Here is a 15431-nt window from a genome sequence, read left to right as displayed (position 1 = left end):
TGTTAATATTATAATTGATGTGTATGTGTGTAAAATTTGTGATGTCATATTTTCTTGTATAATTTTATGCATACACGTTGTTCTAGAACTTATAAATAAATAAATAAATTGTTTTACTAATAGTCAGGTAGGCACATACAATCAACTTTTCGGGTCTAAGGGTCCCCGCACATGGGCCACCAGCCACAACCACAAAACGCCGCCACTGGCATATTTCCTGTAATTTTCATACATTTTATGGACTCGCCGCACACGGTTGGCGCCGATGGCGGCCACACGCTACAAATCGTCGCAGCTTGCTTCTTGTGGCTCGCACCGGCCACTAAACGCCGACACAAAAAGCCGCTACACGCCACTCGCGCGATTCCGCGCCCCTCTCTCCCTTACCTCAGTTAACCTGAAGTCGACGGTAACGCACGCACGTAGTCTGTGTTTCATATAGGTAGATAAATATGGATATAGAATTATTTATATCAGAGATACAATCCCGTCCTGCCATTTCGGATTCAAAAAGTGATAGTTTTAGTAATAGAGGAGAAAAAGTGAAGGCCTGGGAAGAAATCTCGTGTTACTGGCCAGCCTGTATTTTGTATATTTTCGAGTCCCACTATTTTCAAAGTGTGACGACAATTGAAACCATCCCTTTTGCGAATAAAGTTGTGCAAAATGCAACAAGATTTCACAATGTCTTCTGAGAAATGAACAGAAGTGTTTAATAGGCGATGTAATATTCTCCATTTGTTTGCTAGTACGCCGAAGGTACACTCAATGCAACGTCTGGCACGGCTTAACCTATAGTTGAAAACTTTTTTGTCTAAGTCCAAATATTTTCCAGAATATGGCCTCATCATATTTTCACTGAGGCTAAATGCTTCATCATGTATAGTTCAATGGTTGTCGATTACCGACCTGTCGTGGTGAGGGGATATTTAATGTCTTTCTGTGTATCCAATAACTATCTATGGTTTCGCCTTCTACGACGACGTCTTTATATCAAAAGTAACGCAATTAAACCTTTTTCGTCAGAGTCCATTATGATACTGCAGGCAAGGGTTAAAAAAAGTAGCAGCCACCGACCGCAAGTGTCGACCACCGGCCACAAGTGGCTGTCGCGCGCTTCAGCTACCTTTGTAGCCGCTTCTAGCTTCTCGTGGCGGCGTTTGTGGCTGTGGCGTGTGGCCCGTGTGCGGCGACAGTAATGCATGTCGGTTTCTTTACGATGTTTTCGAGCGAGCGTTACACACATATAGTCTAGTCGACAAGTTGAAAATGGAACAAAATAGAGATACTACTCCTAAAATTATGTGCGATAGCTCATTGGATCCGGAATGACGTCTAGAAAAATGTGCTAAAAGCGTGTATTAGCACATAAAAAATTGCAAAAGTTATAGACCATTAAAGATGAAAAAATAATGGCATTTAGTTTTTTGCCAATATTTAATAAACTATTAATATTTAAGAAATTTCAAATAAAGATTCTGAAAGAAGAGGAAATTTCTAATAAAAAACTCCTGACTCCCAGAACTCTATCTCCATTATTTATAATGTTAATTTAACGCTGAAAATAGGTCTGCGGGTGACATTTTTAGGATTCGCGCGTGGCGTCAAAAGCGACTACGGCACATTAATTAATTTATTTAAGGTATTGAAAATTTTTTTTTAAATTTGAAAAAATTATGGTGTGTTCTGAACACTATAATTAATTTATTCCCGTTGAAAATTTTACTTAAAGTTAATTTTTCAACAAGTTAAATAATTGTTAACTAACGAAATTTTCTCGAACGACCGTCTTAATTGTAAGTGAAAAATTTTTTTTAAATAATGGTCGTAAAAATATTTCGCTTCGTAGAGCCTTTCTCACATACATACTTAACAAGATCGTGCCATAAAAGTTAAAAAAATATTTATACTTTGTTTATAACAATTTTTTTACTTAAACAAAAACTTAAAAATCCATGTAATGATGTTAAAAATTTTTTTTTTTTTATCAATCATCATATAATCGTTTTTTTATTAATACAAGATATTTATTAATTTGCAAAAAAAAAAATTCCTGCATTTGTTGATAAATTTTTTTTAAACAAATTGATTAAATCAATATTTTTTTAAAAAAATTTAACACAACTTTATTACATTAAAAATTTTATGATTTTTAAAATAAAATTTTTTCCTTAATAACAATTTTTAATTGTTTATAATCGTTTTTTTTAATTTTCTATTGTTGAAATAATTAGTTAAGAAATTTTTTTTTCCTAAAAATCATAATTGACAGTCTTCTATAAAGTAACAGAAAAAAAATTTTTTTTAATCAACAATTCTATTGTTTATTAACTTACCAATTTGTTATAAACAAATATTCAACTTTGGTTTATTTTTTTTTCTAAAATTTCTAAAATTAACAAAAACAACCATATATAACAAAGTATAGAATTTTTTTTTTTAATTTTAAATAAAAGTAATATTCATGATAATCAAAAAATTTTCAAAAAAATTTTTTCTACACTTTGTTATATATTGTTGATTTTGTTAATTTTAGAAGTTTTAGAAAAAAAATAAACCAAAGTTGAATATTTGTTTATAACAAATTGGTAAGTTAATAAACAATAGAATTGTTGATTAAAAAAAAAAAATTTCTGTTACTTTATAGAAGACTGTCAATTATGATTTTTAGGAAAAAAAAATTTCTTAACTAATTATTTAAACAATAGAAAATTAAAAAAAACGATTATAAACAATTAAAAATTGTTATTAAGGAAAAAATTTTTTTTTAAAAATCATAAAAATTTTAATGTAATAAAGTTGTGTTAAATTTTTTTTTTAAAATATTGATTTAATCAATTTGTTTAAAAAAAAATTATCAACAAATGGCGGGAATTTTTTTTTTTGCAAATCAATAAATATCTTGTATTAATAAAAAAACGATTATATGATGATTGAGAAAAAAAATTTTTTTTTTAACATCATTACATGGATTTTTAAGTTTTTGTTTAAGTAAAAAAATTGTTATAAACAAAGTATAAATATTTTTTTAACTTTTATGGCACGATCTTGTTAAGTATGTATGTGAGAAAGGCTCTACGAAGCGAAATATTTTTACGACCATTATTTAAACATTTTTTTTCACTTACAATTAAGACGGTCGTTCGAGAAAATTTCGTTAGTTAACAATTATTTAACTTGTTGAAAAATTAACTTTAAGTAAAATTTTCAACGGGAATAAATTAATTATAGTGTTCAGAACACACCATAATTTTTTCAAATTTAAAAAAATTTTTTCAATACCTTAAATAAATTAATTAATGTGCCGTAGTCGCTTTTGACGCCACGCGCGAATCCTAAAAATGTCACCCGCAGACCTATTTTCAGCGTTAAATTAACATTATAAATAATGGAGATAGAGTTCTGGGAGTCAGGAGTTTTTTATTAGAAATTTCCTCTTCTTTCAGAATCTTTATTTGAAATTTCTTAAATATTAATAGTTTATTAAATATTGGCAAAAAACTAAATGCCATTATTTTTTCATCTTTAATGGTCTATAACTTTTGCAATTTTTTATGTGCTAATACACGCTTTTAGCACATTTTTCTAGACGTCATTCCGGATCCAATGAGCTATCGCACATAATTTTAGGAGTAGTATCTCTATTTTGTTCCATTTTCAACTTGTCGACTAGACTAATAGACAACGTCCATTGGTCTACTGCCGGGGTTCGAACCTGTCGTAGGTTCAATGAAGAGTGTCGTATGCTCAAGCCACTAGGCCAATGGTTTCGGAGTTACCTGTAGACAATGTTTTCTTTTAGAAATAAAATCCGCATAGTATTTCAATTAATTTGATGTTAAAATTAAAGTAATGCCCGTTAGATTTTTTTTAAAGTACCTATACCATTGTTTGTTTGGTGTAACAATAAAATGTAAACATTTAAATATCTTAAATAGGTGCTAGTTTTGATTAACACCTCTGAATACAAGTGAATAATTCAAAAATTAATTTAAATGCACAACAGTATCAAACTCGCAATGCAATTTAACGTATTCTAGAAGTTTTTATATTTTATTCTAAAATTAATTTAATTTATAAGTTACTAGACAAATTCTTTAACTATTTGTTGTCCAAAATGTTTAAGAATAACATGGTTCTTGGCCGATATTTTGCGAACTGATATTTATTAAATACAATATCGCTGCGTCAAATCAAAGTAGCTATAGTATTTTTGTTCATCTTTGGAACTTATTATATTCGTTATCAATATATAATGTGATAAATTCTAGTTCTTTTTAGTTTATTATAAATAATGCAAGAATAGTTTTTAATAACAATGTTTTTAACTTTGCTTCTTCTATTTCTCTCTGTTTTGGTAAATTAAGATATTAGTTGCTATTATTAATATTAACATTTAATTAATTTCTTTTTTAACTGTTTTCTTTTTCTTGTTAATTATAGTTACTTGGAACTTGGAAGACATCGCTCAGTAGCGATAAGACCGCTCGTTGCATCACGTTTTTCTTTTTTTTAGTTAATTGTTAATATTATTATTTAATTCTTGTGCAAAAAGTGTAAATAAATAAATAAAAACCTTTTTATCTCACCTATAAAACTTGGACTTCCTGGGGTCCCAGGTGATTACTATAGAAAATTATAAGTGAAACATGTACATGTCTGTCCCTTTGGGAGGTTACAAGCTGTCCTAACAGAAAGTAAGTTTTAGTTTCTAAGCTATAAGTACTGCCCACGTATTTGAAATCAATCGGAATCACAAATATACATAAAACGAACTCCATGTAACGTCAAACTAAGTCGATTTAGTGAAACTGAAGAAGTGATAGCACTTTGCAAATAACGATAAATGCAAACATTTCAAATAAATAAATCTGTTGACAGTATCTGAATAAACGTAAATAAATAAAATGAATTCAAATAAACTTGTTATAACGTATTAATTTCCTTAACTAGAGGTAAAGCCTTTATTATAGTTAAGGAAATTACTTATCTTCCATATCCCATTAAACGGCAATAGTAAGTAATCATTCTGGCATCAAAGATCTTGCTTAGATTATATTTTTATATAGTATATGATGTTATAACAATACCTTTAATTGACACATAAATTCCTATTTAATACACATTAATTTTTTGCACTTTCGTTAGGTAACTATTTTATAAACTCTTAAGTGATAAAGGGCAATTATTTTTAGTTACCTTAAATTTCGCCCTTCTTCGTTTTAATAGCAACTTACTAAAGTTGTACTGTAATATTCTTCATATGGCAAAACGTTTACCGAGTTAGTATAAAATTAATCATCTCAATGTTGCTCAATATTACAGTCCTTTCATTATATGACAACTAGTGGACCCGACAGACGTTGCTTGAAATATCATGCACGACATGATATTTCAAGCAATTAGTAAAGCAAAGTATGAAAGTACCGACTGCAGCGCCATCTGGCGGGCTTATTTGTGAATCTAAACCATTCCCAGATCCCCTTGAACACACACAAAAAATTTCATCAAAATCGGTCCAGTCGTTTGAGAGAAGTTCAGTGACATACACACTCACAGAAGAATTATATATATAAAGATTGACAGAGGGCAAAAGGGCAGGAGGCTAACCTGATGTTAAGTGATTCCGCCTCACATGACAACTCTCAACGCCAGAGGGCTCGCAAGTGCCTTAAGAAAGCTCTTTTCTTGAAACCTAAGACGACTTTGTTCGGAAATACTTTAGTGGCTAGCTGGCTGGTGGTGCGCTGCTAAAAATTCCTTATAATCTCTGAGTTAGGACGGAAGGAATCTCTCGGTAAGGAAGAATAATGCCGGCTTCGTAGTTTCTAGATTGAGCCGAGAACAACCGCGTTGATTCTAGAATTGAGCCCCCTAACATTGTTAAGTCCACTATGAGCGTAGAAGGGGTTGCTTTCGGTAAATTGCCCCGAGCCTTCTTGTTGCCCCGAGATCGAAACCTGTTTGAGATTTTTATGTTTTTGAGCGATGAGATGAGGAATTCTTTGCGAGTCATACTCACCACGGACACACGCGCCTGATTTCTGTAAGACAGTGGTACTGCCCCGGTCGTGCGTGCTCATTTGGCTGAAGCCCGAATGGAACAGCATGTCACTCCCACCAGGTCCTATATATACGTAAGTACTTCTTGCATTCAAGTGACTTGAAATTACAAATTATTTGTTCAATAAAAAAAATATAAAAACCAGACAAACATTTTGCAATTAAAAATAAATTTGCTAATAGTTTATTAGCGAATTTGCGTTACTTTGTCATTTATTTAACATTGTTTACCAAATCATTCTTAGTAACCAAAATATTTTCCGTCCGGTCGTCTTATCGTATAAACAACTAGAACTTATTAACTATAGAATGTCCAAGGTTATAAATGTATACAAAGTAAATAAATAGCATGCCTTTTAATAAAAATAACGACATTTTATAACATTTTTAAGTAACAAAATCATTTACATTTTCCGACTCCCTTTGAAATCGCTAAATAATTTTAAATAATACAAAAAAACAGCATTAAACTGGCTACAAACATCTAACCTTTTGATCTTTAAATTTTATAGAAAATCTAGAAGAAGGGGTTTATTCAAAAATTATCTCGCTGTTCCGTTATTAATATCTTTTTTGGTGCTAAATATATCGCTTTGAATAATAACTGACGGATGTACAATTTGTAACATAACGGCCTACCACTAATCGTGTAGTTAGGTAAGAGAACTACAGATTACGCCACAAGTAATTTAAAAACCTTTTTGATTCGTTGTACTCATAATTCTATATTATAAATCTAAACACCCCTACTATATTATTTTAGAGGTTCGACACAGCCCCAGGGATAGCAGAAGGCGCTGTAATCGTTGGACGTTTACAAGTTGTATAACCGTATTACGTACAATAAAGACATTCTGTAGGAAGATCAGAAGTAATTCCATTGATATGATTACTACTAATATCAAAAATTAATAATTTTCCGTAGCAGCCTTGGAAGACCATACAGGAATTCAAAGTCAACGGGAACATGCGGAAGCGACCCCGAGGCAGGAGGCTCCATTTTATGTGGCCTCGTTGGAACCACCCGACGTGCCTTTAATGGGTAAGCACGTGGCTCTCTACCACACCTGGTTCTCTCAGTAACAGAGTATCTCGAGAGTTTCGAGTCATCTGTCGCTATTGGTGTGCGCGATGCATAATTTAAACCTTAGTTAACCAGGAAAGGTATTAGTTTCACGTAGAAATATCATTTATATTAGGAGAAATGTAGACATATTATGCCGAGTTGTTTATGTGCGAAAATCTCGCGGACGTCGTTGCGGGCACCAACTAATAAATTTCCTGATGAATAAAATATAGTCCGCGTTTTAATATTTGAGTAATTATTAGTTTTTGTATAATATATATTATATATACGACGTTTATAGCGTCGCCCGTTATGCATAAAATATGTAATGTTTATTGCCTTAAAGTATATAAATAAAATAATTTAAATTGAAATAAAATATCTACAACAATAACTCACGAGACAAGAAACCTAATCAGATCCTGAAAATAACCGAAATATCCATCCAGATCATATTTAGATCCCAGTATTAGTGGAGTTTCAGTCCCATTCTTCAAACTTCAACTTCCAATTAAACTCTTTTCCTGGGATCTGTTTCACCCCTATCTCAATGCTGATTTCCCTCCTCTTTTCCATCTCATGAGCATTTTGCTATATATAATTATCATAAGTTTGCTCAAACCCGTCAATCGATTCCTAATCATTAGCTAAGATTGCTGCAAATTTGATGTTAACAGCAGGTAACCAGAACAGAACTTTGTGTGTACCCGCATTATTATTGTTCAGGATAATAAAAAGGGTAGGGTCGTTTAAATGAGATTGACAAAATGTTACATAAATGTTTGTCAATTATATACTTTAATACATTTAAATAAATTCGGAATCCATAGTCATAAAGCAATTGCAGCAAGTAAATCACTGGTTAGGCTCTGGGTAAACTATGAATAAAGGGGTAGTAAAAATAAAACAACTTTAGAGAGAAGAAAGATTTAATAAATAGATACAATAACTTTACATCTAAACAGTATCAGAACAGGTATATTTTGAAATGATAAATCAACTACCGGAACAATAATCCTGAAATATTAAGAATATATTAAGAGCAATAAGTTTATTACATGAGCATTTTGAGCCGAAATATGTATTATTTTTGTAAAAACTCGACACAATACAAGGTAAACATCCAAAACAGGGTGCTATAGCAAGTATAGGTGTGTATTAGTTTAATTATCAAAGCAACTGATATGTTTCAAACACAAACATGTTATATATTTTAGAATAAGCTTGGTAAGCACGGTATGCCTCGTAAAACCATAATAAGCTTTAAGTAAATGTAATACAACAAGTGGTAAATCAAAAGCTTATCAATCTGGAACATTAACTGCAAAGCGACTTTGGTATTTTAAACTATTCAAATTACAACAATTGTACTGCACATCATCAAGCACCCTGAGTTTAAGGTACCTTTAGAAATAAAATTTAGCGGTTAGCTTAAGTAACCGCTTCTCGATGATTTTCAAGACTAGATTTTCGACAGTTTTGTGAAAGGGGCTTGATAAGCTACTAGGGTTAATACACAGGTCGAATAGCCTATCTTATATACAAGTTATAGCGGATATATCGTGGAGAGTAAAACAATCTATCTAGGTGTAAGATATAACTAGCCATATAACAAATAGAACAGCGGAGTACAACCCAATACCTATGTGTTAGACGTCTTCAAACAAGTCTGGTCCAGTTATTCAATCAACCCAGTCTTAAATATAAACTGGGAATTAGGCATTCTATATTAAATACAATACGAAACTGAATACACACGGTTTTTAGCCTAACCTAAGTAGCTAAAACTAATGGAGGTTAAATAATTAATCTCAATTTGCTATTTTCATAAGGCCAATAATACTTCGTGTTAATTGTCTAGGTCTTATTATACTGGAAGACAATAAAATTAATCGACAGCATAATCATTTATAAAATTATTAAGATTTTTTATTAATTTCGAATGTTTCTGGATTTATTTTCCTCGATTTGGTTAGTTAATAAAACTTGTACTCGTGAGCGATAAAATATATGTTTCAGCGGTATACTCAATACGTTATTCAACATATTTCAAATAAAAAAATTGGTATATTTCAAATCAGGAGACATGTCAGAAATCCCTGTGCTCAAATTAAGAGGTATTAAATAATTTATTTTTAAGCATAGCCTATGTAAACATTGATAGTCACGATATCATGAACTTGAAAAGTTTCTGTATATTTTTTTTAGAATCAAAATCCTACAATTTTAAGCCTTAACGTCTCAAGTAGGTATAGTAAGTTGAAGGAAATCTATATATAATTACTAGGATAAAAGTTCACATCTAATCATTTTAAGTGATGAATATTTAAGAGTGTCGTCATTAAGTTATATGTGAAGAAGTGTTTGAACATCAGAAAATTACTTTAAACATCCAGAATTTCATAAAATTTATCACGAACATCTAACGATTGATACGATTAAAATTACCTATTAAAATATTCATCTCTTTTATATTAATAACATCAATGAATTGTGACAGCATTTACTTATTTCGAGGAAAATTATTGAGACACACAAAGCTAGGATCATAAAATTGTATACGTTTACTAGCCACATTCCTTGGCAGCAAAAAGTTAAATTTATTTAGTGACGAGATTTACCAGAACCACATAAAAATACAACATTTGTCTATTGTTTATCATTAAACGACGATCTACAGTTTCTTTGATAAATAACCAACAATGTCATTATATATTAATTAACCTATTAACTTTTACAGTGGCAGTGGACCATCGTCTAATTAAATTTAACCTGATACTTTAACTTATTTGAAGATGTCCTTCTGTGTGCTAATATTAATTGATATTTGATCATAAAATTTGATAAAACAGTGCTGTATAAAACAGGCGACATTTGACGGGCATCCTTAGCATAGAACTAAGGAGTCCATTCATTTTTCATCGCATCTGTATTAAAGGCATTCGATTTGCTTATTGATTCCATCAAACATTTTTAACAGGCTATTGTTACATTTATATATCTAAGACTATATGCACCAATTGTATGACAAACGTTTGAATTATCTAGCACATTAATGTCTATATTAACATAAAAATTCAAAACCCAGTATCGTTAAATTAGATTTAATATAACTCATAAGAATATGTTAATTGTGCGACGAAAAACAAATTGTGCATTTCATTAAGCTTATTAATAGAAGAAATCGATTGAAAAATAAAAATATATAAATCATCCTTTGATCAATCAGTGTCATCCGATAAATAATTAAAATTTAAAAATAAACTTACAGAAATATATTTAAAATATATTTGTAGTGATGTATTCGTAATAAAGGGGTATAGTATATATAATTTAAACTAGACCATTTTTTTTTTCACAAAAACTAAGTACTGTTTCAACTACAGTACTCATCTTTTTGTTTGTGCTTAAGCTGTCAAAAGCGTCAGTTCTTTAGTTATTACAGTACAATTTGACTAAATTAGTTTTTACGGAGGAATAGATGAACAGACTACTAAAATTCATTTGAGTCGACCATCGTAAACGTGCGTATATAGCTGATAATATATTAACAAAGAATAATTCTTGCTAATTAAATTATTACAATTAGCTTAAAATAACACATAAACACCAAAGCCTAAATTAATCTTTAACTTGAACTAAATATGAATAATTATTTTAAAAAGCATACACTGTTAATAAGATTTTACGCCACTCGATTTTATGTCAATCTCCCTAAAATCGGTAGTTAGCCGTGTAATAATACAGTATACACTGTATATATATAAAAATTATAATATAGCACTTGTAATAAAATTCTATACTTATATATTTTAAGCCATATATAGTTTGATGTAAATAATAAATTAAGTACCGAATTATGAAAGATTCTTGGGTAATATAATCACCTAACCCTATTCATAAAAACTTAACTAACGATATTCTAAAATACTCATTTGACTCTCTCTGTTAAATTGTGTTTTTTTTAATGTACAATATGACTAATTTGTTCTGAACGTTATTCATCTGTTGCGGTATCTAGGGGCTGTTTTGTGTGCCCTACAATTTTGCTCAATAAAAGTTCTTTGAATCTCCGTGTGACACTCACATTTCTGAATCTGTTCCGCAGAACATCCTTTGGTAATCAATTGTTTTAAAAATTCTAACTCAGTTTCTAAAAGGATAATATAAAAAGTCTCCCTTACGTTGCTCTAGAAACATTGATGAACAGCTGTTATTAACATTAGTTCACTGTCAGCTGTTAAGGAGATTCCGAGTGGAACTTTACAGAGAAGCGCCTCCAATATTTAGATAGCAAATACTTCCAGTAACTGTTAAAGATGTTCCATGCCATATAAGTACAGGCGAGTGAGTATGTAAACGGAGAATTCCGTTGGATTATGATTGTAGGTACACGCGTCATGAAACGTCATCAAAGACCAAACATTTCATCTTATGCTACATAATCACCAACCTAAGACAACACTACGCTGATCCATGAACGCTAAATTGTCGTGACATGCTCACGCTTGGTGATATTATATGAAGTGTTAAGTTTGCTATCTACCCTATTTAGTCAACTTACTCCAGATTTAGTTACGTTGTGTTCCTTTTTAAATACCCCATTAAAATAACAGATCGCGTACTATACGATCAATATAACATCTAAATGATACATAATGTCTTTCATTTTAAGTCAGTTGTTAAAATAATTCTAAGTACAACTATATACCTCAGCGATTATTGTCATTACATAAATTTTAAAATTACTATTGAAATTCCGTTACATAAACTAACACCAAATTTGTAAAACAAAGTTGTCATTGTATTTATGGATAAATAACTCATTATTTGCTAATAATAAATGCTTTGCTAAATTATAATCCTGTGGCGCAATTACTTTGGGTCTTAAATTACATGTTTTTATAACTTTTGTTTTATCAGCCTTCTGTGCCTGACCATGTCGACATAGGTCCAAGACATTCCTCACGATATTTACCTTGTGCGAAAATAAATCAAAATATATCGGTGACCCCAGGATTAAAAGATGCTCACTAAACCAATCGGCTAACACTACTTTTCTTGGTCCAAGTTAAAAAGATTTTAGTTGAAATTAAATGCCATCTTATTTTGGCCTAAATAATGTAAAAATTGCATATTTAATACATATGATAACGTTGTTTTACAAAATAACTAAATTAAGTATACTAAGATTAAACACCAGTATCGAATGCAATGTAAAATGGCATACAAATTGTATGGTTACCAAGAGCGCCGCTACTCGATGGTCGTGGTGACACATGGATAACTTTAGGTTGAAAAACATATTGAAATGATCAAGCAAGCTAGTTTTTGTCATATTTTATTATAGCGACAAAACCAAATTAAAAAAAAAATATATCGCTTGACTCGACTCAAGTCTAGGAAGGCCTTCCGACTTGAAGACGTTTATTAACTTATAATTTGAACTGTATCCCATTATTATCCTTTTGTTGGCCTATTAATTTTGTGTGAAAAGTAAATTAGTGTTTTCACAAAATTATTGTATTATATATAATTACTGCTTTATGCAATAGTTGCCCTCTCAAGTTTCTAAAAGGCTCTCATTGCTTCTTAAGGCCAAGGGCTCATGCTCTTTATTGGAAGTTATAGTTTGCGGAATGAACGGGCCGGGTACATAATTTTCAGGCCAAACTAGTTTTACGGAAAGCCAAAAGCATTCAAGTATTCAATTTTTTTTGTTCTAAGTATTGTCTTTGTCAAGAACGGAAGACCTCTAAGACCACAAACGCAGTTCGATCGCCGACTCACTTAAAAAAAACTACGCAATCCTAAGACCAATGTTACAAAACGAATAATACTCAGATGACTCAAGATTATGCTTAAATTTCAAAAAAATTCAAACTAAGTCCTAAAATATTTCAGTTTGTCCGAATCGTTGCTGCGCCATCTTCAGGTACACTAGGTTTTATACTATATCGAGAATAAACACAGTGAAATTCATAGAATTAAATATATTTCAGCCATAAGCAAATTATGAATTGTTAATTTATTTTTATTTTCGCAAGTTAACCCGAGATGGACGCCATCATTAATTTTCTATGACAGAAACATTGACAGAAATATTGTAATTATAATCAGTTATTGCTAAAATCGATAACAGCCACCCCTATATCAAGATCTTAAACACATTCGATTACCTATTTCGTATATTTCCCATACAGTATTAAATTTTGATAACCGGAGTATGTGTGTATAATTTTTATTGTCTTTGTCGAATAACATGAAATAAATAAAAATATATACAGTGAGGTAAAAAAAGCACACGTTCTTAATTTAAACTGATCCATAAAGAACTTACATTCTAATTCAATTATATTGCATAAGCACTCGATAAAACATATGGATCAATGTCGTCGATATTAAAATACCGATATGTGAGATATTTGCGAGCAAAAAACCAGTTTTAGACCGCTAAATCGTGGTCAAAATGGCATCACTAACTACATAATTGGGAAGAAACACTTAACAGTGACTTTGTCCTGATGTCTGGTTGTATACTTATACTTAATGATAATAATAATGATATAAGATTCAGAGACAACACAAGAGCTTAAACCCAACCCTGAAACTTGATCCCAAAGTCGCCAATCGCGAAAACGCGAGAGAAATCAAAATCGGCGATCAGCTTATATTGCACCTTAGGAACTAGATTATTATATTGGTGTTAAATCTCATCTCAGGTACATTACAACTATCCATATAAACCTTAAATACCCTTGCATCGTGTCCGAATCCGGCTGTGAACTCTTAGGCCCGCGCAATGTCCGGTTTTATCCAAAATACCAATCGTAAAACTCGTATTTTCAACAAAAAAACTGTTTCGCGCTATTCATAGGTAAATCTATGAAGTATGAAAATGGGACGTTTACGTTACGCGAATGTGATACGAGTCTTCCTATATACCGTAGAATACGCCTCATAGATTTAAATATACCATTCGATTTCACAGCAATATATACGAATTATGATTTCTATGGGGCGTTATTATCGGTCGGGACCAGAAACAGCATGTACGCCCGTCCCCTATATGCAAAATACGGTAGAATACGACTCGTAGTTTCTCATTAAATCGCTAAAGTTAACGATCTATGGGTGAAAGTCAAAGCGCTAATTACGACCGGCATGATAAGGATTTTACCATACATATTTTCCGACAGGTTACGAGAACATATTGGAATACGGGCCATAGGGTTTCACCGCCACCTAAACTAAGATATGGATACGGCCTCAGCCACGAACACAAAAGAAGTCGACAGCCAAGCAGCAGGACAATGATCGTAAGAGATTTTATATGTTCAACGCCGCGCACTAGCTCTTAGAAGCAGGTAAAATTTACAATACATTTGCCTAGCGTAAGACCGAGACAACGCCGGCGCCATTAATATTTGAGGTATCACTGTGACTGTGGATCGCATTGGAGAAGTCGGACAATAGAAGGATCGCTTTTAGCACCCTCGATAAACTCTTCCAACGATAGTTTCCCGTCCTTATTTCTATCCATTTGTCGGAATATTTTGTCCGTCCGCTTTTCCGGGGTGGACTCGTCTTCCGGCATCTTCATTACGGAACCTACCATTTTGTAGATAGCCTGGAACGTAAAGGACAAAATGAGACTAAAATCCGATAGATGGCTCTTAAAGCAATTTTTGTTAATTTATCATTTGTGATTTAATTATAAGTTTATTGACCGCTTGCAGACAAAATCTTTTGAACCTAAGTAAAAAGTTACTATTTATTTTATTATATAAATAACTAGTAGACTCGGCCAAGCGTTGCTGTGGCTAAGGTTTTTGTTACAAATGTTAAATAGTATCTTATGTGAAACGTTGGTACTTTCAACACAGCGCGGCGCCATCTGTTAGAATTGTGATTTGTGACTGTCAAATAATAACAGACAAATAATTAGCAATAAATTAAAACTGCAACTATAATTTGAGATTTAAACTATCCTATCTCTCAAGTTGGATCGAACTGCACATAGTGTGCAAATTTGATTGATATCGGTTCGGTAGTTTAGGAGTCCATTGAGGACAAACATTGTGACACGAGATTTATATATATTAAGATTTAAAAGTTTTGATTTTTTAACTTGACTCTGCTACTGACCAACAGAGGACGCTTAAGCAATATTAACAAGCCATGATGAGTTTTTTTAATGTAATAGAAACAAACGGGCAGTAGGCTCATCTGATGGTAAGTTATACCGCCGCCCATGGACACTTACATTACCAGAAGACACGCAAGTGCGTTGCCGGCCTTT

The 15431-nt window shown here is 31.8% G+C and overlaps 1 protein-coding gene across 3 annotated transcripts in view; it reads right to left on the bottom strand.

Moving 5' to 3' along the window:
• Window positions 1-8040: 8040 nt before the first annotated feature.
• Window positions 8041-15431, bottom strand: part of LOC125062871 (neurocalcin homolog) — a 47579-nt gene continuing 40188 nt past the window's right edge. For all 3 annotated transcript variants that reach the window (XM_047669099.1, XM_047669100.1, XM_047669098.1), the window contains exon 5: window positions 8041-14759. In XM_047669099.1, the coding sequence (XP_047525055.1) occupies window positions 14565-14759 (195 nt within the window). In that variant the 3' untranslated portion in view covers window positions 8041-14564. The remainder of the gene's footprint in view (window positions 14760-15431) is intronic.

The sequence above is a fragment of the Pieris napi genome, chromosome Z (genome assembly GCF_905475465.1).
Source record: "Pieris napi chromosome Z, ilPieNapi1.2, whole genome shotgun sequence".
Classification (NCBI taxonomy): domain Eukaryota; kingdom Metazoa; phylum Arthropoda; class Insecta; order Lepidoptera; family Pieridae; genus Pieris; species Pieris napi.
Note: the sequence above shows the minus strand (reverse complement) of the source record. Positions and strands in the feature narration are given on the sequence as shown.